General features: G+C 42.1%; 1 protein-coding gene across 1 annotated transcript in view; it reads right to left on the reverse strand.

Moving 5' to 3' along the window:
• The window catches only part of znf385d (zinc finger protein 385D), a 46,971-nt gene that overhangs the window by 6,100 nt on the left and 21,441 nt on the right, over positions 1 to 19,430 (reverse strand). Inside the window, exons 3-4 of the mRNA XM_036973300.2 lie at positions 12,764 to 12,871; positions 8,911 to 9,079 (exon numbers count right to left, since the gene is read on the reverse strand). Coding sequence (XP_036829195.1) covers positions 8,911 to 9,079; positions 12,764 to 12,871 — 277 coding nt within the window. The remainder of the gene's footprint in view (positions 1 to 8,910; positions 9,080 to 12,763; positions 12,872 to 19,430) is intronic.

Below are 19,430 nucleotides of genomic sequence, written 5' to 3' on the forward strand. Positions count from 1 at the left end.
GTGCTTTTGAGTATGTACTCTCTCTATGTACCCTGTGTTTTTGTGGTGAGTATACACAGTATGTTATATTTACAGAATGTGTGTGATTGTGTACTGTTCACACACAAGCACGGATGTGACTCTTCGTTGCTTCATCTTTTAAACAGGAAATCCCATTTCAGTGACACACCTCCATTTCAATCAAGGGCGGCCTGTTCAAAAGGCAATGTAGGCACATGCATGTGTCTGTTCTTGTATTGCAGTGCACTCATGTTCCATAGCGCCATTAAAAGCGCCATTTGCCTTTCGCGAGCAGGTGATTATAGTGTACTTGGCTGGCCTAAAACGCCCTCTACTCTGGGAAGGCTCCAGTAATCCATATCCCCACTCGCTGTGACCTAACTGGCTCTGTTAAGAACTCAATCACCTCTCATTAATGAAGGTAATGACTGTGATCAATCTAGAGAGGCGGCGGGTGGGGACTGACAGCTATGGGCTAAGAGAGGAGGGGGGGGGGGGGGGTAGTGAGGGAGAGAAAGAGAGAAAAGGGAAGATAAAGGGTAATAGAGTAAATAAGGAAAGGAGTAAGGAGACGGAACGAGAGTGTGAAGAGGGAAAGAGAGATTGGAGAGGAAGCAACAGTGAGAGAGAAGGAGGGAATGAAAAATACAGTATGTGAAAGAAAGGAAGAGGAGGGAGTGCAAGGGCCCTAGAAGGAAAGGGGGAGGAGAGGAGATCAAATCAAAAGAGGGACACAATTAAAGAGAGAGAGCGAGAGAGAGGGAAAGAGAGTGGATGCCACAAAGAAAGAGGGAATTCGATTGGGGAAAAGAGACAGCTATCATGACCCTCTTGGAGAGCTCCCCATCTTTTTCGTCATCTGTTTCTGTTTACCCCCCAATTTTGATCTTGTCTCATCGCTGCAACTCCCCAACGGGTTTGGGAGAAGCAAAGGTGGAGTCATGCGTCCTCCAAACATGACCCGCCTAACCGCGCTCCTTAACATCCGCACCAATGTGTCAGAGGAAACACCGTTCAACTGGCGACCGGGGTCAGCCTGCAGGCACTCGGCCCACCACAAGGAATCGCTAGGGCGCGATGAGCCAAGTAAGCCCCCTTGGCCAAACCCTCCCCTAACCTGGATGACGCTGTGCATCGTCCTATGTGACTCCTGGCCACGGCCAGTTGTGGAACAGCCCGGGAACTAACCAGGGTCTGTAGTAATGCCTTGCCTTAGACCAATGCGCCACTCGGGAGGCCCACGTCACCTGTTTCTATACCTCTATAGCTCTCAGTTTGCCAAGGGATTTCCTTTGGCGATAGAGCAGAAATGCTCTTCTCAAATCCTTACACTCTCGTTAGGCTTCCAGGCAATCACAGAGCGCCCCATGATATCTGATTACCTTTCTCAATGATGCTGGATTAAGCGCTTTAATTAAAATGATTGAGCCCCATTATATGCCACCATGATTTAAAGGACAGAAACCCCTCAAGGCCCTGCAGTTGTGAGGCATTCTTTCCTTTGATACAGAAGTGTATTTATAATGGTAGTGATTATCATTTGGATAACAGAGCAAAATTATCTTTGAGATATTTCACAGCAAGGGTCAAAGATCTTACGTTGACTCATTCAGCCCCTCCTTCCTCATTGGAATTCATTCTCCAGACAAAATCCTTTTGAAAAGTTTCTACAGCTTTAAACCTCCTCAGAACTTCTCATAAATGAGGGTATTTACAGTAAATCATAGTTCCACGCAAGTGAAAAGCAGGTTTCATGCACAGAGTCATCAGCTTTGCCACTTTGTGATGCATGTCTGTGTGTAAGGGCGTTTTCCAACTCAGTGCGTACAGATTTGGATCTTTGAATTCCTCGTTGGTTAGGAGACGTGCATGGGGAGCTTTAGTGGTTAACTGATGGCTGAACAAGCCTAAGCTAGCCCCCATGTCCCATGCCTTTTCTATTGTGCAGCTGCTGTCAGTGCAGGCATGGCTCCCCTGACAATCTGCTCCTTAATAGCTAATATCAGGGTACATTTCCTCAGGCACTGGACTGGAACAGAGAGATGGTGACTGCGTTATGGGCAACTCTTCTCTTTCTTAGCCACGTGCATGCACACACATGCACACATACGCAGACAGACACCCCCACACACAGCTTGACAAGCAGTGGCTAAGTCATTGGCTAATCTATACAATCTCACTGTGGTCAGCTGTCAATTCGAAGCCACACACAAGTTCACAAGTCTAAAACACACACACACACACACACACACACACACACACACACACACACATCCTCAAAATGCATACAGAAAATACATGAACTCACATGTACACAGAATGTGTGTTATAATGGCTCTTTGGCAGAAGTGTTGCATCAACACTGAGAGCCCACTATCAAGAGAGACTGCAGTTCCTCTCCCCATTCCTCATATCTGCTCTCCGTAGCCATTTCTCTTCCCTGACCTCTGCTTTTCATTAGAGGAGCTCAAGGGCACTGATATACCGCTAAATACTTCAGCCCTAAAGATAATGTGGCGTTTACCCGCCTCGCCAATTAATTTCCCTGACATCTGAGCACATTAATATTCATTACCCAACGCCACTTTTGACAAACGGATGCTCCCACGCTTTGTAGACACGACAGTGAGGTGGAGGAGAAATCTGCTTGTTTTGTTTTGGGAGGTCAGTGATGAAAATGATTTATGGCTATTTGTTCCTTTCCCGGTACAGTGTTTAATGGTCTGTCTTTGAGACCTTTCAGGGTCTTATTTTTAAACATTATTTTGTGAACAATATTTTCCACATAGTGAGATGTGGGCTTGCTCTTGAAACACACCTATGAGTGAGCTCTGGACTGCATTTCTTTAACAAATGCAAAAATATTAAAAGATATACTGGCTGAATAAACTAAAGCTTGTTTTGGAATTCACTAGGTGTGTACCAGACTGAAGGGTGATATCACTATCGCTCTCGCTAAAGGGGGTTTCAATGAAGAAAACATGAGGAGGACCAACACATACATTGACGAAATCCCCCATTGTGGAGCAAACGTTATATTAAAAAGTTACCTGGTATACTCTACCTTCACAACTCCAATCAAACTTTATTTGTCACATGCGCCGAATACAACCGGTGCAGACCTTACTGTGAAATGCTTACCTACAAGCCCTTAACCAACAATACAGTTCAAGAAAGAGTTAAGAAAATATTTACCAAATAAGCTAAAGTAAAAAATGATAAAAAGTAACACAATGAGGAATTACGTGACCCTTGAACGAGAAGGCCGCATGAACTAAGAGCTCAGCACAAATAGATTCCAATTCCTAATCTTACCTCCACTTCCTGTTTAAACTCATTTAGCTTTAGTCAAAAAGTCATGGCGGCTACAAAAGGCAACATTACAGGTAACATTTTAACCCGGACTCGAGTATTAGCGGCGGAAAAAGCCTCCAAGAAGCAGCTAGCTTCAGAAAAAGCTAGCGCCATTAGCCAGGAGCAAGAGGACCCTTTCCCCCTCGAGGCCCAACGAATGCCAACCTCGCACTCTGTCGAAGACATCCTTTCTGAGTTGGGATCCCAACGTACAGAACTCAACATTAAATTAGATGCCATTAACTCTCAGCTCAGTGCAATAGGAGGCAAGGTGACAATCCTGGAAAATGCTTTGCCTGACATCAACAACAAGATAACCATAAACGTGGGGCGCCTGGACGAGGCAGAGAGGCGAATCCTATCCATGGAAAACTTATTGACCGACGCCATGGAAACAATAGCATATGCTAAAAAGAAAATAGAGCATCTGGAAGAGAAAACAGAGGACCTGGAAAACAGGGGGCGAAGGAATAATTGTGTTCTATTAAATCTGGGCGAAAAAGAAGAGGGAAACATGCCACTGATCCGCTACCTGCAAGACAAACTTCCCGAGTGGCTCCAGCTGTCCACTGACAGGCCCATAGAACTCAAGAGAGCTCACCGAGCACTGAGGCCCCCACCAGCAACCAGACAACCACCGCGCCCAATCACCATACGTTTCCTGAGATTCACCGACAAGGAACGAGCCCTACAGGCAGCGAAAATCAACACCATTACAGTGGGAAAAGCCAAACTCACTTTACACCAGGACCTGTCAGCTGGAATACGCCGGAAGTGCTGAGAGTTTGACGAGTTGAAGAAATACTCCATTGACTGAGGCATCTTTAGGAGATTCAAATACCCAAACGAGCTCAGGATTCTTCAGCAAGGAGCCCTGCGACACCATACATGCCGAACATGCCAAACTCCGCAGAGCTTGGGTGGGACAGGTGTATTTCTCATATTTCATATCAAACAGTAGAGGTACAGCCATACTTATCCATAAGAATGTTCAATTCATAATTGACAAAACATATCTGATCCGGAGGGGAGATTTATTTTGATAACTGGGTCACTGTATGGACAACCAATTACTATCTTAAACATATACGCCCCTAACACAGATACTCCTGCTTTAATGCCAAAAAATGATAACCCTCTTCAAAGAGTATTGTGTTTCCTTTGGCGTGGTGGCCGGAGATTTTAATTGTATCCTTAACCCAACCCTAGACAAATCATCTCAAGTCCCCACCACAAATCCTAGATCTGCAAAGATGTTGAACTCTCTTACTAAAGAGATGGGACTGATAGATATCTGGAGAGAGAATAATAGCTCATCTATGGACTATACATACTACTCTAATGTCCATAACACCTACTCCCGTATAGATTACATTTTTATCCCAAACAGTATCATATATTCAGCCACGTGTACAATCGGACCCATAGCACTTTCAGATCACGCCTTAGTCCACCTCCGCTTTGACCTCTGCAAAAACATCCCGAGATCAAAGAGCTGGAAATTCAACACCTCCATGTTATCAAACGAAGCGTTCCATACATTGGTAACTACATGGATAGACGACTACACACAAGACAACAAAGATTGTCCTGTTTCTCCGGCCACAATGTGGGATGCTGCCAAAGCCACACTAAGAGGTAATCTAATAGCATATGCTTCTTCTAAGAAAAAAGCAATGGAAGCACACAGGCTAGATCTTGAGAGGGAGCTAGAATGCTGTGAAAGAGTACATAAACAATCCCCAGACAGCATCTCCTGGAGTCAACTTAAAGCAGCCAAAGCCAAACTGAATTTGGACTATACTTGGGAGATTTAAAATAAGTTTTCTTTACTAAACAGAAATACCATGAGTATAGCAATAGGCCGAGTAGATTGCTTGCTTACCGATTTAAAAAAGGGCAGTCAGAGCGTACAATCACGGCTATCCGAGGGCGAGGTCACATATGACCCAAAAAATATCAATTTAACTTTTCATGATTTTTACTGCAAACTATACACCTCTTAGAGAAAACACACAGAGGCAGAACTCCACTTCTTCCTAGAGGGACTCTCGCTACCTAAACTATCAGATACCGACCAAGAAGATCTCAACTCCCCCTTCACTCCTGAGGAGATCCTGGAGGCAATTACCTCCATGCCACCTAACAAATCCCCAGGCCCAGAGAGTTCTGCAAAGCTTTTTGGCCCCAGCTCAGCCCTATTTTCATGCCAATGCTGGATGATTTTTGCAAAAACTGAGTTCTCCCAGACTCAATGCACACAGCTCGCATTACAGTGTTGCTCAAAAAAGACAAGGACCCTCTATCCTGCTCGTCCTTCTGGCCCATAAGCGTGTTGGATTTCGACTACAAAATAATTACCAAATTGCTCGCAAAAGACTAAACACTCTTCTTAACAAAATAATAAAAGCATACCAAACTGGATTTATTAGAGACAGATACTCTTCTGATAACATTTGCCATCTTTTTGATATTACTGATCAAGTAAATGCACAGAAGACCCTGTCCTGCTGGCTTCACTGGATGCTGAGAAGGAGTTCGACAGGATGGAGTGGAGCTTTCTGTTCTCACTCTTAGAAAAGTTCAATATGGGCCCAAACTTTATTAAATGGATCAAATCACTATACTCTCATCTAAATGCCATGGTGACTAATAACGGACTGAATTCTGACAGATTCCCTTTGGAACAGGGCACAAGACAAGGGTGCTCGCTGTCCCCCCTGCTATACTTGTTGGGGGAGGAGCCGCTAGCAGAGTTGATAAGGAGCAATTCAAGTATTACGGGTGTTTCTACAGGCGGCCTGCAGCACAAGATTTCGCTTTACGCGGATGATGTCTTGCTCTACATATTCAACCCTGAGAAATCCCTCCCTCCCATTTTAGACACAATTGCTCAGTATGGCAAGTTTTCAGGTTATAAGATACATTTTAACAAATCCACTGTCTGCCCTCTCAATATTACACTCACCAGCTCTATGAAGACACTATGTCCTTTCCAATGTAAAACACAGCGGTTTCAATACCTCAGGATCTTCATAACACCAGATCTGAATAGCCGTTTCAAGGAAAACTATCTTCCACTCCTGGACCGAATCAAGAACGATCTCCAAACCTGGATCTCCCCCCCCAATTAGCTTAGTAGGAAGAATTAATGTCATCCGTATGAACATCCTCCCTAGACTGAACTATTTATTTCAGATGCTCCCATGCTATCTCCCAGTTTCCTTTTTCAAAACAACTAACCAAAGCATCACCAAATTTATATGGGGCAATAAAAAACCTAGGATCAAGTTCTCCACTCTATCGAAACCTGAATCTAAGGGTGGTCTTGCCCTGCCCTCCCTTCAATTGTACTACTGGTCTGCCCAAATCCGCAACATGCTAACATGGATCACAAACAGACAAGAGTCAGCGTGGATTCAGATAGAAGCCCAATCCTGTGGTTCATTGCCACTAAGCTCAATTATGTTCATGAATAACTTTAGTGAAGTGGGCAATATAGCCAAAACCTTTGTGATTTACAGCACCCTACTAGCGTGGAGGGACTGTAAGAAATACCTGGGCATTTCCTCCCAAATATGTTCACTCGCCCATAGTAGGCAACCCACACTTGCCAAAAAGTCCTGAAGGATGCCAACTTTAATCTTTGGCATACTCTAGGAATCCGGACCTTTTCAGACCTATTTCATCAGAAGACCACCACACTGAAATCTTTTCAAGAGCTCTGCAGTGAATTCAATGTGCCAAGATCCCATTTTGTTTTAAAATATCTTCAAATTAGACATGTCATTTCCTCATTTACTTCCAAGAGGAGGTTTAGAACTTGAATTAAGTTGAATGAAGTTGAAACCCTTCTTGTCACAGCACAATCCATTAAATGAAAAATCTCTTATATCTATAGACTCCTTTCTGAGAAAGGAGGCTCCTCCTTTACTCCTTTGAAAATAATCTGGGAAAAGGACCTTGGTCTGACTATCAGTGATGAGTTATGGGCGGAGGTTTGCGACAGGGCATACTGCTCCTCTACTAATGTAAAAATGAAAGAATCTAATTTAATGTAATGTACACATTTTTGTACAAATTTTATTACATAGAATGAAAACGGACATCTCTCCTAACTGTTAAAAATGTACCTCTGAAAGTGGAACCTATATGCATGTATTTTGGAACTGTAGAGAGATTGCCAGATTTTGGCAATCTATACATACTGCTGCACAGAAAATACTAGATGTACAGTTTGAAATGACCCCGTGTATCTATCTTAATGCCCAGCAGGACTTTGTTATTGATCCTGACAGAGAAAATTTGCTTATGACTATTACATACTTTGCTAAGAAATTTATTATTCTATTGTGGGCCTCTAATACCCCTCCTACATTTAAAATGTGGAATGACCAGATTGTTGACCAGTTTGTTGACTAACGAGGCTATATACAGGGTGTACCGGTACAGAGTCAATGTATGGGGGTACAGGTTAGTCGATGTAATTCGTACATGTAGGTAGGGGTAAAGTAACTACAATGTGTGGACAAAACATTGTCCCATTGGAATAAATATCTGATGACTTTTGAAATATGTTGATACCCTCTCTGTAAATTGTGAATGATCCTATTCTGCAGGTGTGAGCATGTGGGACCAGAGGGTTCACAATGCAGTGCCTTACAGAGTGTAAAGAGGAATCGCAGAACCTGAGCTCAATTATGGGGCGGCAGGTAGCCTAGTGGTTAGAGCGTCGGACTAGTAACCGAAAGATCGAATCCCTGAGCTAACAAGGTAAAAATCTGTCGTACTGCCCCTGAACAAGGCAGTTAACCCACTGTTCCTAGGCCATCATTGAAAATAAGATTTTGTTCTTAACTGACTTGCCTAGTTAAATAAAGGTAAAATAAAATAAAAAAATATGGATGCTTGTATGTGCTCCAGAAATGTGCTCCTGGTTTAAAATCGTTTACTCATGGAACATTGGATTGTAGGCCCTATACTGAGGCACTCAGACCTAATCCTGGAGAGCCATGGTCCAAGGTTTCATTGGTGCTGTTTTATTAGGCAATTAAAGATGGATACAGGAAGACTTCACTAGTGGACAGAGGTTACCCAGAGAGTACTCTGGTTCTCCAGGTCCAATGGGTTTAGCTGTAAGACTAATGGAATTGACAGAAGGTCACCCTCCACGGACTACATTTTAGAAAGATTAAAAGACAGTGAAGCTTATCTGGTCCTGGTGCCTGTCTCCTGTAGTAAATATACATCATCAAGATGTCTCCTGTATCTACTTCCTCCTGCTCCCAACTTCCTCTATTGTGACACCATGATCAGATATACAACATGTACAGTAATGTTATCCAGGTGAAAACAAATGGATGTGGAGAAAGAGAACTATCAGCACACTGTTTCTGTACTGTTTTCATTTGCAACCTTTACACCAAAGGGACCTGGTCAGGTATTTCGGCAGACTCGGCACCTTTTGAAATTTGTTGGATGGATGTGACAAAGGAAAGAGTGACAGACAGAGAGAGTGGATGGGGATTGGAAGGAAAGTAAAGGAAATTGACCAACCTTTCCTGTCAGTGCCGTAGCACATTGCTGGAGGGTTGATGCTCTTAGGGGTTTCATGGTTGGTGGTTTCCTTGGTGACCACTGAACCTCTGAGCTTACATTTGGTAGCGTCCAGAGATTTCAGCTTCTTGGCGTGTTTTGTTCCTTTGTAGTGGGCTAAGGCTTGGCTCTGTGAGAAGAACAAATAGCAGGCTCGATTTAAACCTGGCCAAACTGTGACCAAAAACTAACTCAAATCAGTGGCTCATGAAATATACATAACACAGTGAGCAGGTATTACAAAGCTTTGCCTTTTATAGTGCTGAGTAGACACAAACTTTAAAGGGGTTCAGCATCAAAAAAACATTAATGACATTAACAAGGACAATGCGCTGCAGAGTTTGTCCCAGTTTAATTTACAATGTTATCCATGCTCCTTTGCCTGTTATGTGATTTTTTGTCTCACATGTCAGTATAGTATCAGGGGCCATGTGATGGTGAATATGTGATAGTCTGATGTTTCATTAATGTAGCTGTTTGAGTTTAGAGTCCAGACACGATTCTTCCAAGATTCACCTTCACAACGGATTTACCCAGACGCATGGACTGGGCCACATGCAAGAACTTTCAGTCGTCCTTGTTTACCTCCATCTACTTTCTGGCTGACTTTGCCCGTGACAAGAATTCTTACTTGCTGTTTGCAATTTTTAGGAGAAAATTTCTCCATGCCATTACAGCAAATCAACAAAATGGAAATTTCCAGAATAAAAACCTTTTCTCTACACTCAACGTAAATTGATTTAGTCTGTGGAGGACATAGACAATAATTGGCATTGGAAAATGCATTAAATACTAAATCCTCTAATGCAAGGAACCAAAATAAAAGCCAAGCATGGCACTAGCTAGGTTTCCATCCAATTGGCAACAGATTTTCATGCAAATATTCTGAAATCAGAAGAAATGATGCGTTACATAGCGAATTTCTGGCCTTGGCACGTGCCTTCTAACCAACATCTCGCAGATACAGTGCGGGTAGGCTACCTACATGACAAGAGCAAGATCATTTAGATTTTTCCGAATGGCAGCCAAGCCTCGATAATCATGTCATCAGAATAAGACCCTAGATATTTTTTGGAAAGGAGTATCAAGCTCATCAACTTGCACTTTCACCACCCTGTGAAGTTCATCATAACTTATTTCATCTGTAGCTTAATATACGAGTCGTAGTGGAAGGGCCACACAATATCATCGCGTGACTTCAAATTTACTTCGATATGATGATGGTCATTCTATCAATATTTGCGCATAAAGGCATTTCCACCGCCCTTTCTTGCATCATTCATTTTACAGAGACAAAAAGATCCCACCTTGTCTAGCGTATTTTGTTTGGTTGAAATTTGGAACGTTTTCTGACAGATTTGCTGTTTCCATCAGGCCTGTCACGCCATTTTTTATCCCACATATTCTTTACACCCATAAAAAGGTTGGATGGAAACCTGGTTAATGTCTATGTTATCTTTCCTCCAATATATTGCTTCCTTATGTCATGCTCCAGTTATCCAAGCCATCAGTGGATCTTTGCCAGAAGACAAGTGATATGGATGAGTGTTTAGTGTAATCAAGACCATAATTCATCTTTCATTAGAGCAATGATGTGGAAGAATTGCCTTAACGATACTTGAGATTTGACACAGACCAGATTAAGGTGGGGAAGGAGGCAATCCGTTTTTGGATGGTCTATAAGTGAGAAAGACATCTTATCAAATAAGACTGTCAATTAGCCATTTAGTCAGTCAATCATCGCACAGAAAGATTTAAGTGGATTCCCACGTGTGATATTTCATGTTCTGTGCATTCTTTAAGTCATTCTTAAAATATACTCTAAACATATAGATCAGCCAAACCGGGGACATTTTTTGGTTGGGTTATAGTCACTATTCAGTATATGGGTGGCTGTATGGAAATATATTGCTGGCGGTGTAATTAGATCAATAAAACCACATGTCTGTTTCTTGAACTCTGTGAAGCATTTATTTGGGCTGCAATTTCTGAGGCTGGTAACTCTATTGAACTTATCCTCTGCAGCAGAGGTAACTCTGGGTCTTCCTTTCCTGTGGCGGTCCTCAGAGCCAGTTTCATCACAGCGCTTGATGGTTTTTGCGACTGCACTTCAAGAAACTTTTCAACTTTAACTTCAGGATTGACTAACGTTCATGTCTTAAAGTAATGATGGACTGTGGTTTCTCTTTGCTTATGGTAGCTGTTCTTGCCATAATATGGACTTTATCTTTTACCAAATAGGGATATCTTCTGTATACCACCCCTACCTTGTAACAATAGCTCCAACACAACCCAGGAAGCCAAATACCATGATGACTCCAATGACCAAGTGCAGGTTTAGAGCTGGGACTGCTTCATCTGCAATACTGCTTCCATCCAAATACACTTTGGTAGATGGAGACACCCATAAGGATGCATCCATCGATCCAGGGCAGCAAGTTGAAGAAAGAAGCAGATACTTCAGACCCTTTTTATAGACTGACATTGTCTGTCAACAGCCAAGCAAGAGATGGTAAGAATCAGTGTGAAGTTCTCCACAGTGTGAGACTGGTTTGGTGGTAGTGAGTGTGTTTGTGGCTTGTGTTTTACCGGTCACCAATCAGAACATCAGTAGTTCTCTCCTCAGGTTGAAATGTGAGGAGACGTCCTCCTCTACAGAATGACTCAAGGTAAAAAAAATTGTTCTACTGTTTCAGCAAGATATTTGAGAGCGGTGTCAGCTTATTGAGGCATTCTTTACTTAGCGCAGAGGAAAACTGGGTGGGAATATCCCAATTATATGGTACAATGGAAAGATCGCTTTAATTCAATCATATTATATGTATTTTAGTTGTTTTTCACCACTCAAATTTTCAGGTATTCCGTTCGTCACCAAAGTCAGCTAAGCTACACGCACCATCCACCACCCAAACAACCTCCAAGTCCCCCAGGTTTCTCCATCCAATTTAAACTCCTATATAGTCAATCTGCAAAGATGATAAAGTATTTTTGATGCCCAAGTGACATCAAACTGAAATGTATTCTCCCTATCTCGGCACCACGGAGATTTGATAGGTAAACACCATCTTTATCGGTTTGCTCAGGAGTTGTGATTGATGGCTGGGATGGATGATGATTATCCTGAGCTAGACCTCAATGCTGAAGAAATAATAACCGTCGCATTGAGTAATCACTAGCACATTGGGGCCCTGAATAGATAGCTAGCTTCCTTAGAGGAGGAAGTACAACGATGCCATTTTGTAATGCTACTGAATTAACTACCCTTGGCGCAAAAAATGTGTTTTCAATTGTAGGAAAATGCGTATTGATGGTAAGAATAAGGAAATTGTACATTCAGCTTCTATGCATTTTAGTAATGGGGGTTATACCAGAACTACTTTGTTTATTATTAAACAACTGCTGTAATGTACTGCAAGATAACAGTTGCTTACTCCAACTTTAAAGCCGTTACAAGAAAGTTGCCCTAGATTACAGAGATGGCATGTTGTGCTGGATATATTATTCAGGACACATCCTCATTTGAGATGAGTGACATCATGTGCTATTCCACAACTGACTTAAGGATGCAATGTGTCCTCTTTTATAACAAATTACATATACTTTCCAAGATTCATGAGCCCATTATGTCTTATGTTTCAAGCAAGACGTTGCTTGAAGTATGACCTCATCACCATCTTCTGCGATCCTGTAAATATGGGTCGAACATGTAGGAGTGGACCGTCGTGCTTTGTTATTCAGGTCAGTACGACTCAACACAACGCAGGATTCATCGAGGGCATTTGGTACCCCGTGTGATCTCCAGAAGCTCACTCACCTGTGAGTTGAATCTCAGTTGGCACACGCTGCACGAGACGTGTCTTCTCTTGGTCAAGGGAGGAACTCCAAACGTGTGATGCATAACAGCCTTCTGAACTGGGTCCATCTGGGGGGGGGGGGGGAGAAGAGTATAGAATCTAAGTGAGATACAGTGTTAGAGCGGACCTCTAAATCAACCCACCTTACATCCCTTGGTGTGGTGGAAAGAGAAAATGATTTGCTTTAGAGCAGGGTTCCCTAACTTGCAACAGGCGATTTATTTGTATTATTATTTATTATTCTATTGCTGGACACAAAAGACTGTAAAAACACCAGCAAATCAGCTACAAGTGATTTTACTTTTGGAAATCTGTTCCATAGTAGAGAGATATATGTGATCGTATACAAAGCAAGGTTTGAAATGATTATGTTTTAGTCAAATATTATATATGTTTGGGCTTCTTGCGGTCAATTTGCAGTCTACAAATTATTTGTAATTATGTTCCCGGCCCCCTGACCATCCGCTCAAGAAAAGATTGGCCCGCGGCTGAATATAGTTGATGAGCCCTGCTTTAGAGCTTCTTCGGGGGTTAGACGTTTAATATTAGCTACAGCAGCTGTCTTCCAACTCAGACACAGACATATTGCACATTAATCTTAGTCAGTAGACACAATAAAATGTAATTGTTCACTCTCTCTTTGGTCTTTCATTGTTCAAATCAAGTTGAATAGTCATCAGCCAACAATGCATGATCATTTCAAAACAACGTCGTGCTGTACCCCAAAACAAAAGTCTATAGATCAAATTCTATAAGTTTAGGGCAGGAAGAAGGTGTAAAAGATACTTCTGTTGAAGCATTTACTTCCTTTCTCATGTGTTGCTGCACCCTCTTTCTCTCCGTTTGATATTGTTTGCACCTCAATCTGTCTAATGACCGAGTTTAAAGGAGTGAACAGCCATCTAACAGAGAAAAGTTCCATTGTTAGAGCTGGATTAGGGGAGCTACCTGCTGTTGGCTTTCTATACCAAATACATAAAACACTTCATACATATTTTTTTTAATGTGCATTAGATCAGTAAACTCAAATTAATTGGGTAAAATTGGATTGAAACCTTGAATTTTGAATTAAAATGACAGTAATCAGGCGGGGTAGCAATGGCTTTGAATATGTCAGTGTAAAAAAAGAGGTCAGATATACACTACCGTTCACAAGTTTGGGGTCACTTAGAAATGTCCTTGTTTTTGGAAGAAAAGCAGTTTTTTTTGTCCATTAAAATAACATCAAATTGATCAAAAATACAGTGTAGACATTGTTAATGTTGGCTAATTGATCATTAGAAAACCCTTTTGCAATTATGTTAGCACAGCTGAAAACTGTTGTTCTGATTAAAGAAGCAATAAAACTGGCCTTCTTTAGACTAGTTGAGTATCTGGAGCATCAGCATTTGTGGGTTCGATTACAGGCTCAAAATGGCCAGAAACAAAGAACTTTCTTCTGAAACTCGTCAATCGAGGAATTGCCAAGAAACTAAAGATCTCGTACAACGCTGTGTACTACTCCCTTCACAGAACAGAGCAAAATGGCTCTAACCAGAATAGAAAAAGGAGTGGGAGGCCCCGGTGCACAACTGAGCAAGAGCACAAGTACATTAGAGTGTCTAGTTTGAGAAACAGACGCCTCACAAGTCCTCAACTGGCAGCTTCATTAAATAGTACCCGCAAAACACCAGTCTCAATGTCAACAGTGAAGAGGCGACTCCGGGATGCTGGCCTTCTATGCAGAGTTGCAAAGAAAAAGCCATCTCTCAGACTGGCCAATAAATAGAAAATATTAAGATGGGCAAAAGAACACAGACACTGGACAGAGGAACTAAATTTGGATTAGCTAACAGAATGTGCCATTGGATCACAGGAGTGATGATTGCTGATAATGGGCCTCTGTACGCCAATGTTGATATCGTTTCCAGCTACAATAGTCATTTACAACATTTTTTTTTTTTTTAATTTTTTTATTTATTTTTTTTTTTTACCTTTATTTAACCAGGCAAGTCAGTTAAGAACAAATTCTTATTTTCAATGACGGCCTGGGAACAGTGGGTTAACTGCCTGTTCAGGGGCAGAACGACAGATTTGTACCTTGTCAGCTCGGGGGTTTGAACTCACAACCTTCCGGTTACTAGTCCAACGCTCTAACATTAACAATGTCTACACTGTATTTCTGATCAATTTGATGCTATTTTAAATGCTTTTCTTTCAAAAACAAGCACATTTCTCAGTGACCTCAAACTTTTGAACAGTAGTGTATATAGACGGGTTAGATGACAATGTCACAAAACGATGCACGAGCGTCCACAGCAGAAGTCTGTGTGTTGTTTTGATTCCGGACCGTCAAATCGCTATAGCAACAATGACAAGAAGCTGCCATGTGGGGAATCATAGGTGGATCGTTTCAGCTTGTTGCATCTTGTTATTGATAACTTGGTTTTGAGGTGTTTTTGACTCTTGCCACGTCTATGCTAATGTGACAAACATTTGCTAGCTAGCTAACCAACTACAGTAACAATGTATTTGAGAGACAATAAGTGCTCATTGTGCTAATGTATTTATGTTTCCAATAAAGATTTGGAGAAGAAATATCGTTGACATGTCAACAATCCTTTGATTTTAAGCCAACCCTGCCTGTTGTGCTCCACAGTTACGCACGCATCGGTTCATTGCTAAATAACCCACCTGTCCATAGATCTAGATCTACAGGGCTATAACTATACTGTTAAAAGAGAACATTCTACAAGAACATAACTGGATTAACACAATCATAAAATGTCGACACAAGTTCGTGAGTAGTGCTATACTGTGGGCGAATTGACAAAACGTGTGTTACGCAACATTCTTCCGTTGTAAATCTCACCCAGGTTTTGGAGAGAAGATGACATGAATCTGGCACAGGTCCCTGGCAGGGAGAGCTTCAGTACCGATACATTAGCTACAGCCTGCTGGGAAATAGGCTAATATGGAGGGCTGGAAACATATCGAGTGTGAGAAACATCTGTGCCACGGAAAAAAGGATGACCTTCGACTTAAAACACGCACTGGGCTCGAGTGTCAGAAATACCATCACAATCAGTGTCAAATTAATGTTGGGACAGGGCTATGTAGACTTAGAATAATAAACACACGATACACCAAAGTTACTAGGGAAGCACTTCACACAAGTAACCTTGGTGTGTTTCGGTGTATATTCAGTGTGTGTTCACATAGCCTCATCACATAACGTTCACAGAACTCTCTTCTAGATCTACTGTATAAAATCTGTCCATTACACAGTCCTCCACCACTCAGCTGCGGTCTAAGGCCCCGTACACACTCCGGTTGTACAACTGATGTACAACGTATTTGACACGATGGTGATACAACCTGATAGAGCTTGTCTGCAAAACATTTTTTTTTGCGGTATCTCTACAGCACTTGTGTAATTATTTTGGAAAAGCTCTGTTGTATCACAACCGTTTAAACAAATGTGTTGTAAATCAGTTCACACTTGAGTGTGAACAGGGCCTTAGCCAGCACAGCTGCATTCCAAGCGACACATTATTCCTCCACCATACTCTCCCATCAGCCACCCACTGCGCCACATACTCCACAGAGAACCTCCTGCTGGGAGCCGGCTTCAATTGAGATATCTCCCCATCCACACTCACATCTTTATGCTAAGTCACACGCCTGTTATCAAAGCCCACGTACATGTAGTTTTCCCTATTTTATTCTCTCTGTCCGTGCGAGTGTCTCCTTTCATTCATGTGTCCTCTGTGATTCATGCTGATGTGCTGGGGAGATGTCAGGGGACCATCGCCCCTGACGATAGAGAAATAATCAGGCCGTTTAATGGATACTATCCGACAGCCGACAGCAGCCTGTCTGTCGGACAGCTCAGCACGTCTGCCGTGAGACCGGTTCACTCAGAGCAGGAGATAATGCAACAAGACTAGACAGTGATGAGACGCAGTGGCAGTGTGTGTGTGGGTGACGTTCCCTTCCTAACTGTGATAAACTGGACAAACAAAACACTGAGCACTATGTTTGTTAATTTATCAACATTATATTTTCTATATGCCCATATCTCACTGAATAAAACATTAGGTCAAATTAATCCATAGATCAGCCTTTTTGCATATTGTCATAATTATTTTCAAAGTAATAGTATTTTGTGTTCTTATACATTTAGTAAAATACTGTGGCCAGCAGCTCAAATGCTGCCCAATAACATACTTATGCTTTATGTGTCCTCGTAGTCTACTGTTTAGGATTCCACCACTGCAGTAATGTGACGGCATCAGAGAGAGAGAGAGAGAATGAGAATGAGAGAGAGAGGGAGAATGACTGGTCAACAAACTGAGCCAGCCCCAACCGTGAGGTCTGAATGTTCCATTCACGGCCGCCAGGCACGCTTACCATTAACTAAAGTGGGATGAATGACCTGTCAAAAGTAATCCTCCGTCCTATGCGTTTCCCAATTACCTCGCTGCCTAGGCCAGTCAGTTAGTTATCATCAGCCATGCCGCTATAGATTGTTGCCACACCAAAACATTTGCAAGTCAAATGCGGGGGACGCTCATAACTTATGAGAAACAACAAGCTTCCCAGGTGTTAATAAAAACGCACACCCTTATCACATGAGAGGAACTTGAGAGGGGAAGAGAGGAAGCAATGAGGTCTGGGGGGTGAAGAGAAGAGAGTCTGCTGTAAACTGAGCGCACAGACTAGTGGATTTATCCCCTGAAGATGCTGAAAGACAGAGGTAGAGAAAGATCAATCCATTTTCCCCCACTGTCTTAGTACAACTGTTAAACTTTGAGTACTTTTTCGTAATCATGTACTGTGAGAAGTTAATATGTTTGGTGTAGTATGGATTTGTTTGCAACAGGAGGAGAGATAGGGAGAATGAGGGAGAAGAGAGAGAGAGAGAGACGAGAAGGAATTTCCCCATAGTGTACTTGAGTGGGTCACGGGATAGGAACATTCACAGTGACCGTGAGTAGAATGAAACTCATAGAATCTTGATTCAATTTAATATTCTAATAGCAATATTATTCCGTTAGTGCAGATCAATTTGATCTTCTTCAAAGTGTTAACTTGGCTCAAAAAGCCCCAGGGAACAGTCTGTTTTCTTTCTATTGTTGCACTTGTTTATCTCTCCTCCTTAGGGTTGAAGCATCTCAAATTGAAAATGATTCAAGTGTGTTTCTTCATCATGTGTAGAGGAAAATAGGTCTAGTGGATCTCAGTGGAATTTGTGTGTATGTGTCTATCATTACTATGCAAAGGGGCAGTGGCACTGTTGAGCTCTTCAATTGGGCTTCTTATTCAATATGCCGCACAGAAGGCTGGGGTGGGGGTTCATTATGCATATTGCTCCTGTGCATATTACTGCTTTTTAAGGGGTTTTAAGAGGTTTTGGATTCCATAAAAGGATGTACGTTTTATGCTGTTGTTCCCCTTGATACAGGCACTTACTGTCAGTAACGCTAAATAAGAGTGTTATATGATTCAAATGTAAGTAGAGAGCGAGAGAAAGAGAGAGTGAGAGAACCTGAATGGACTACTTTTGATGAATACAGAGCAAGCATAATGATAATTCTCTCTCTCCCTCTCTATTTCTCCAATCTCTCCTTATAACCCATTCTTTCTCCCGCCCTCTCTCTCTGCTCTTTTTCTCCATTGCGCCTCTCGTTCCACGTATCTATACCTCGGCTTTCTGGTTCTTGTCTCAGATTGTATTTTCTCCAGAAGGAGCGGTACTTTAGCACTTTCCCATCGGTCTTCACCGCTGACCCCTCTCACCGCCATCAAGATCGCTCAGGATGAAATATTCAACTAGGGTGTCTCCTCTGCTCCCCAGAGTCACCTGGCTGCCTCACACTATCCCTCGACCTGCTCAGATGAAAATGTAACACCTTAACCCCTTAACCCCTGCCCCACCCACCCCTTGCCTCAGAACAAAGCACATCTGAGCTCCATCAAATTGTCTTTATCCATAGACCTGTCACGCATTACATGATATAAAAACCCTAACTAACACCTAAAAAAAGTAGCCTTGAACATTATGAAACAAAGCTTAAAAAGGGTATTTAACTGCACCCCCCCCCCCCCCCCCCCCCCCCCCCCCGCAACAAATCAACTTAATTGAATGCATCTACAGCAATACAATATCTTCCCAGGTCTTGAGCCAAACTCACCACAATAAAAAAGTGATTTCATCTTTCACATATACATCACAATTCATTGGTGTACCATAGATCAAGTTGATGTGGTTCGGTAGTGTTTTGCTAATTTCCTTCATAACCCAATTTCTATTCTATCAATCTATCAAACCTCTCTGGCAACACCCCACTGGATCGAGGGGAGTTATTCTCTCGTGACATGGCTCAATGAAATCTAAGATGAAACAATTTATCTTCTCATAATATTCTCCATGAATATCAAACAAGGCCAATATTCATGATGAAAGAAATGTAATGAAAGAAAAACCTACATTGCTATTGAATCCCTCTTTTCCAAATCAATGCCTTGAAATAGAGAAATGCATGGCTTACCTGCAAATACACTTTAATATCAATGAATTCAAGGGTTTTACACACATGCCTACACTGCTTGAACCAGGGCCAGCCCTTGGTATACTGTAAGCTA

This window comes from Oncorhynchus mykiss, chromosome 3 (assembly GCF_057628025.1).
Source record: "Oncorhynchus mykiss isolate SJ-2025 chromosome 3, ASM5762802v1, whole genome shotgun sequence".
Lineage (NCBI taxonomy): Eukaryota > Metazoa > Chordata > Actinopteri > Salmoniformes > Salmonidae > Oncorhynchus > Oncorhynchus mykiss.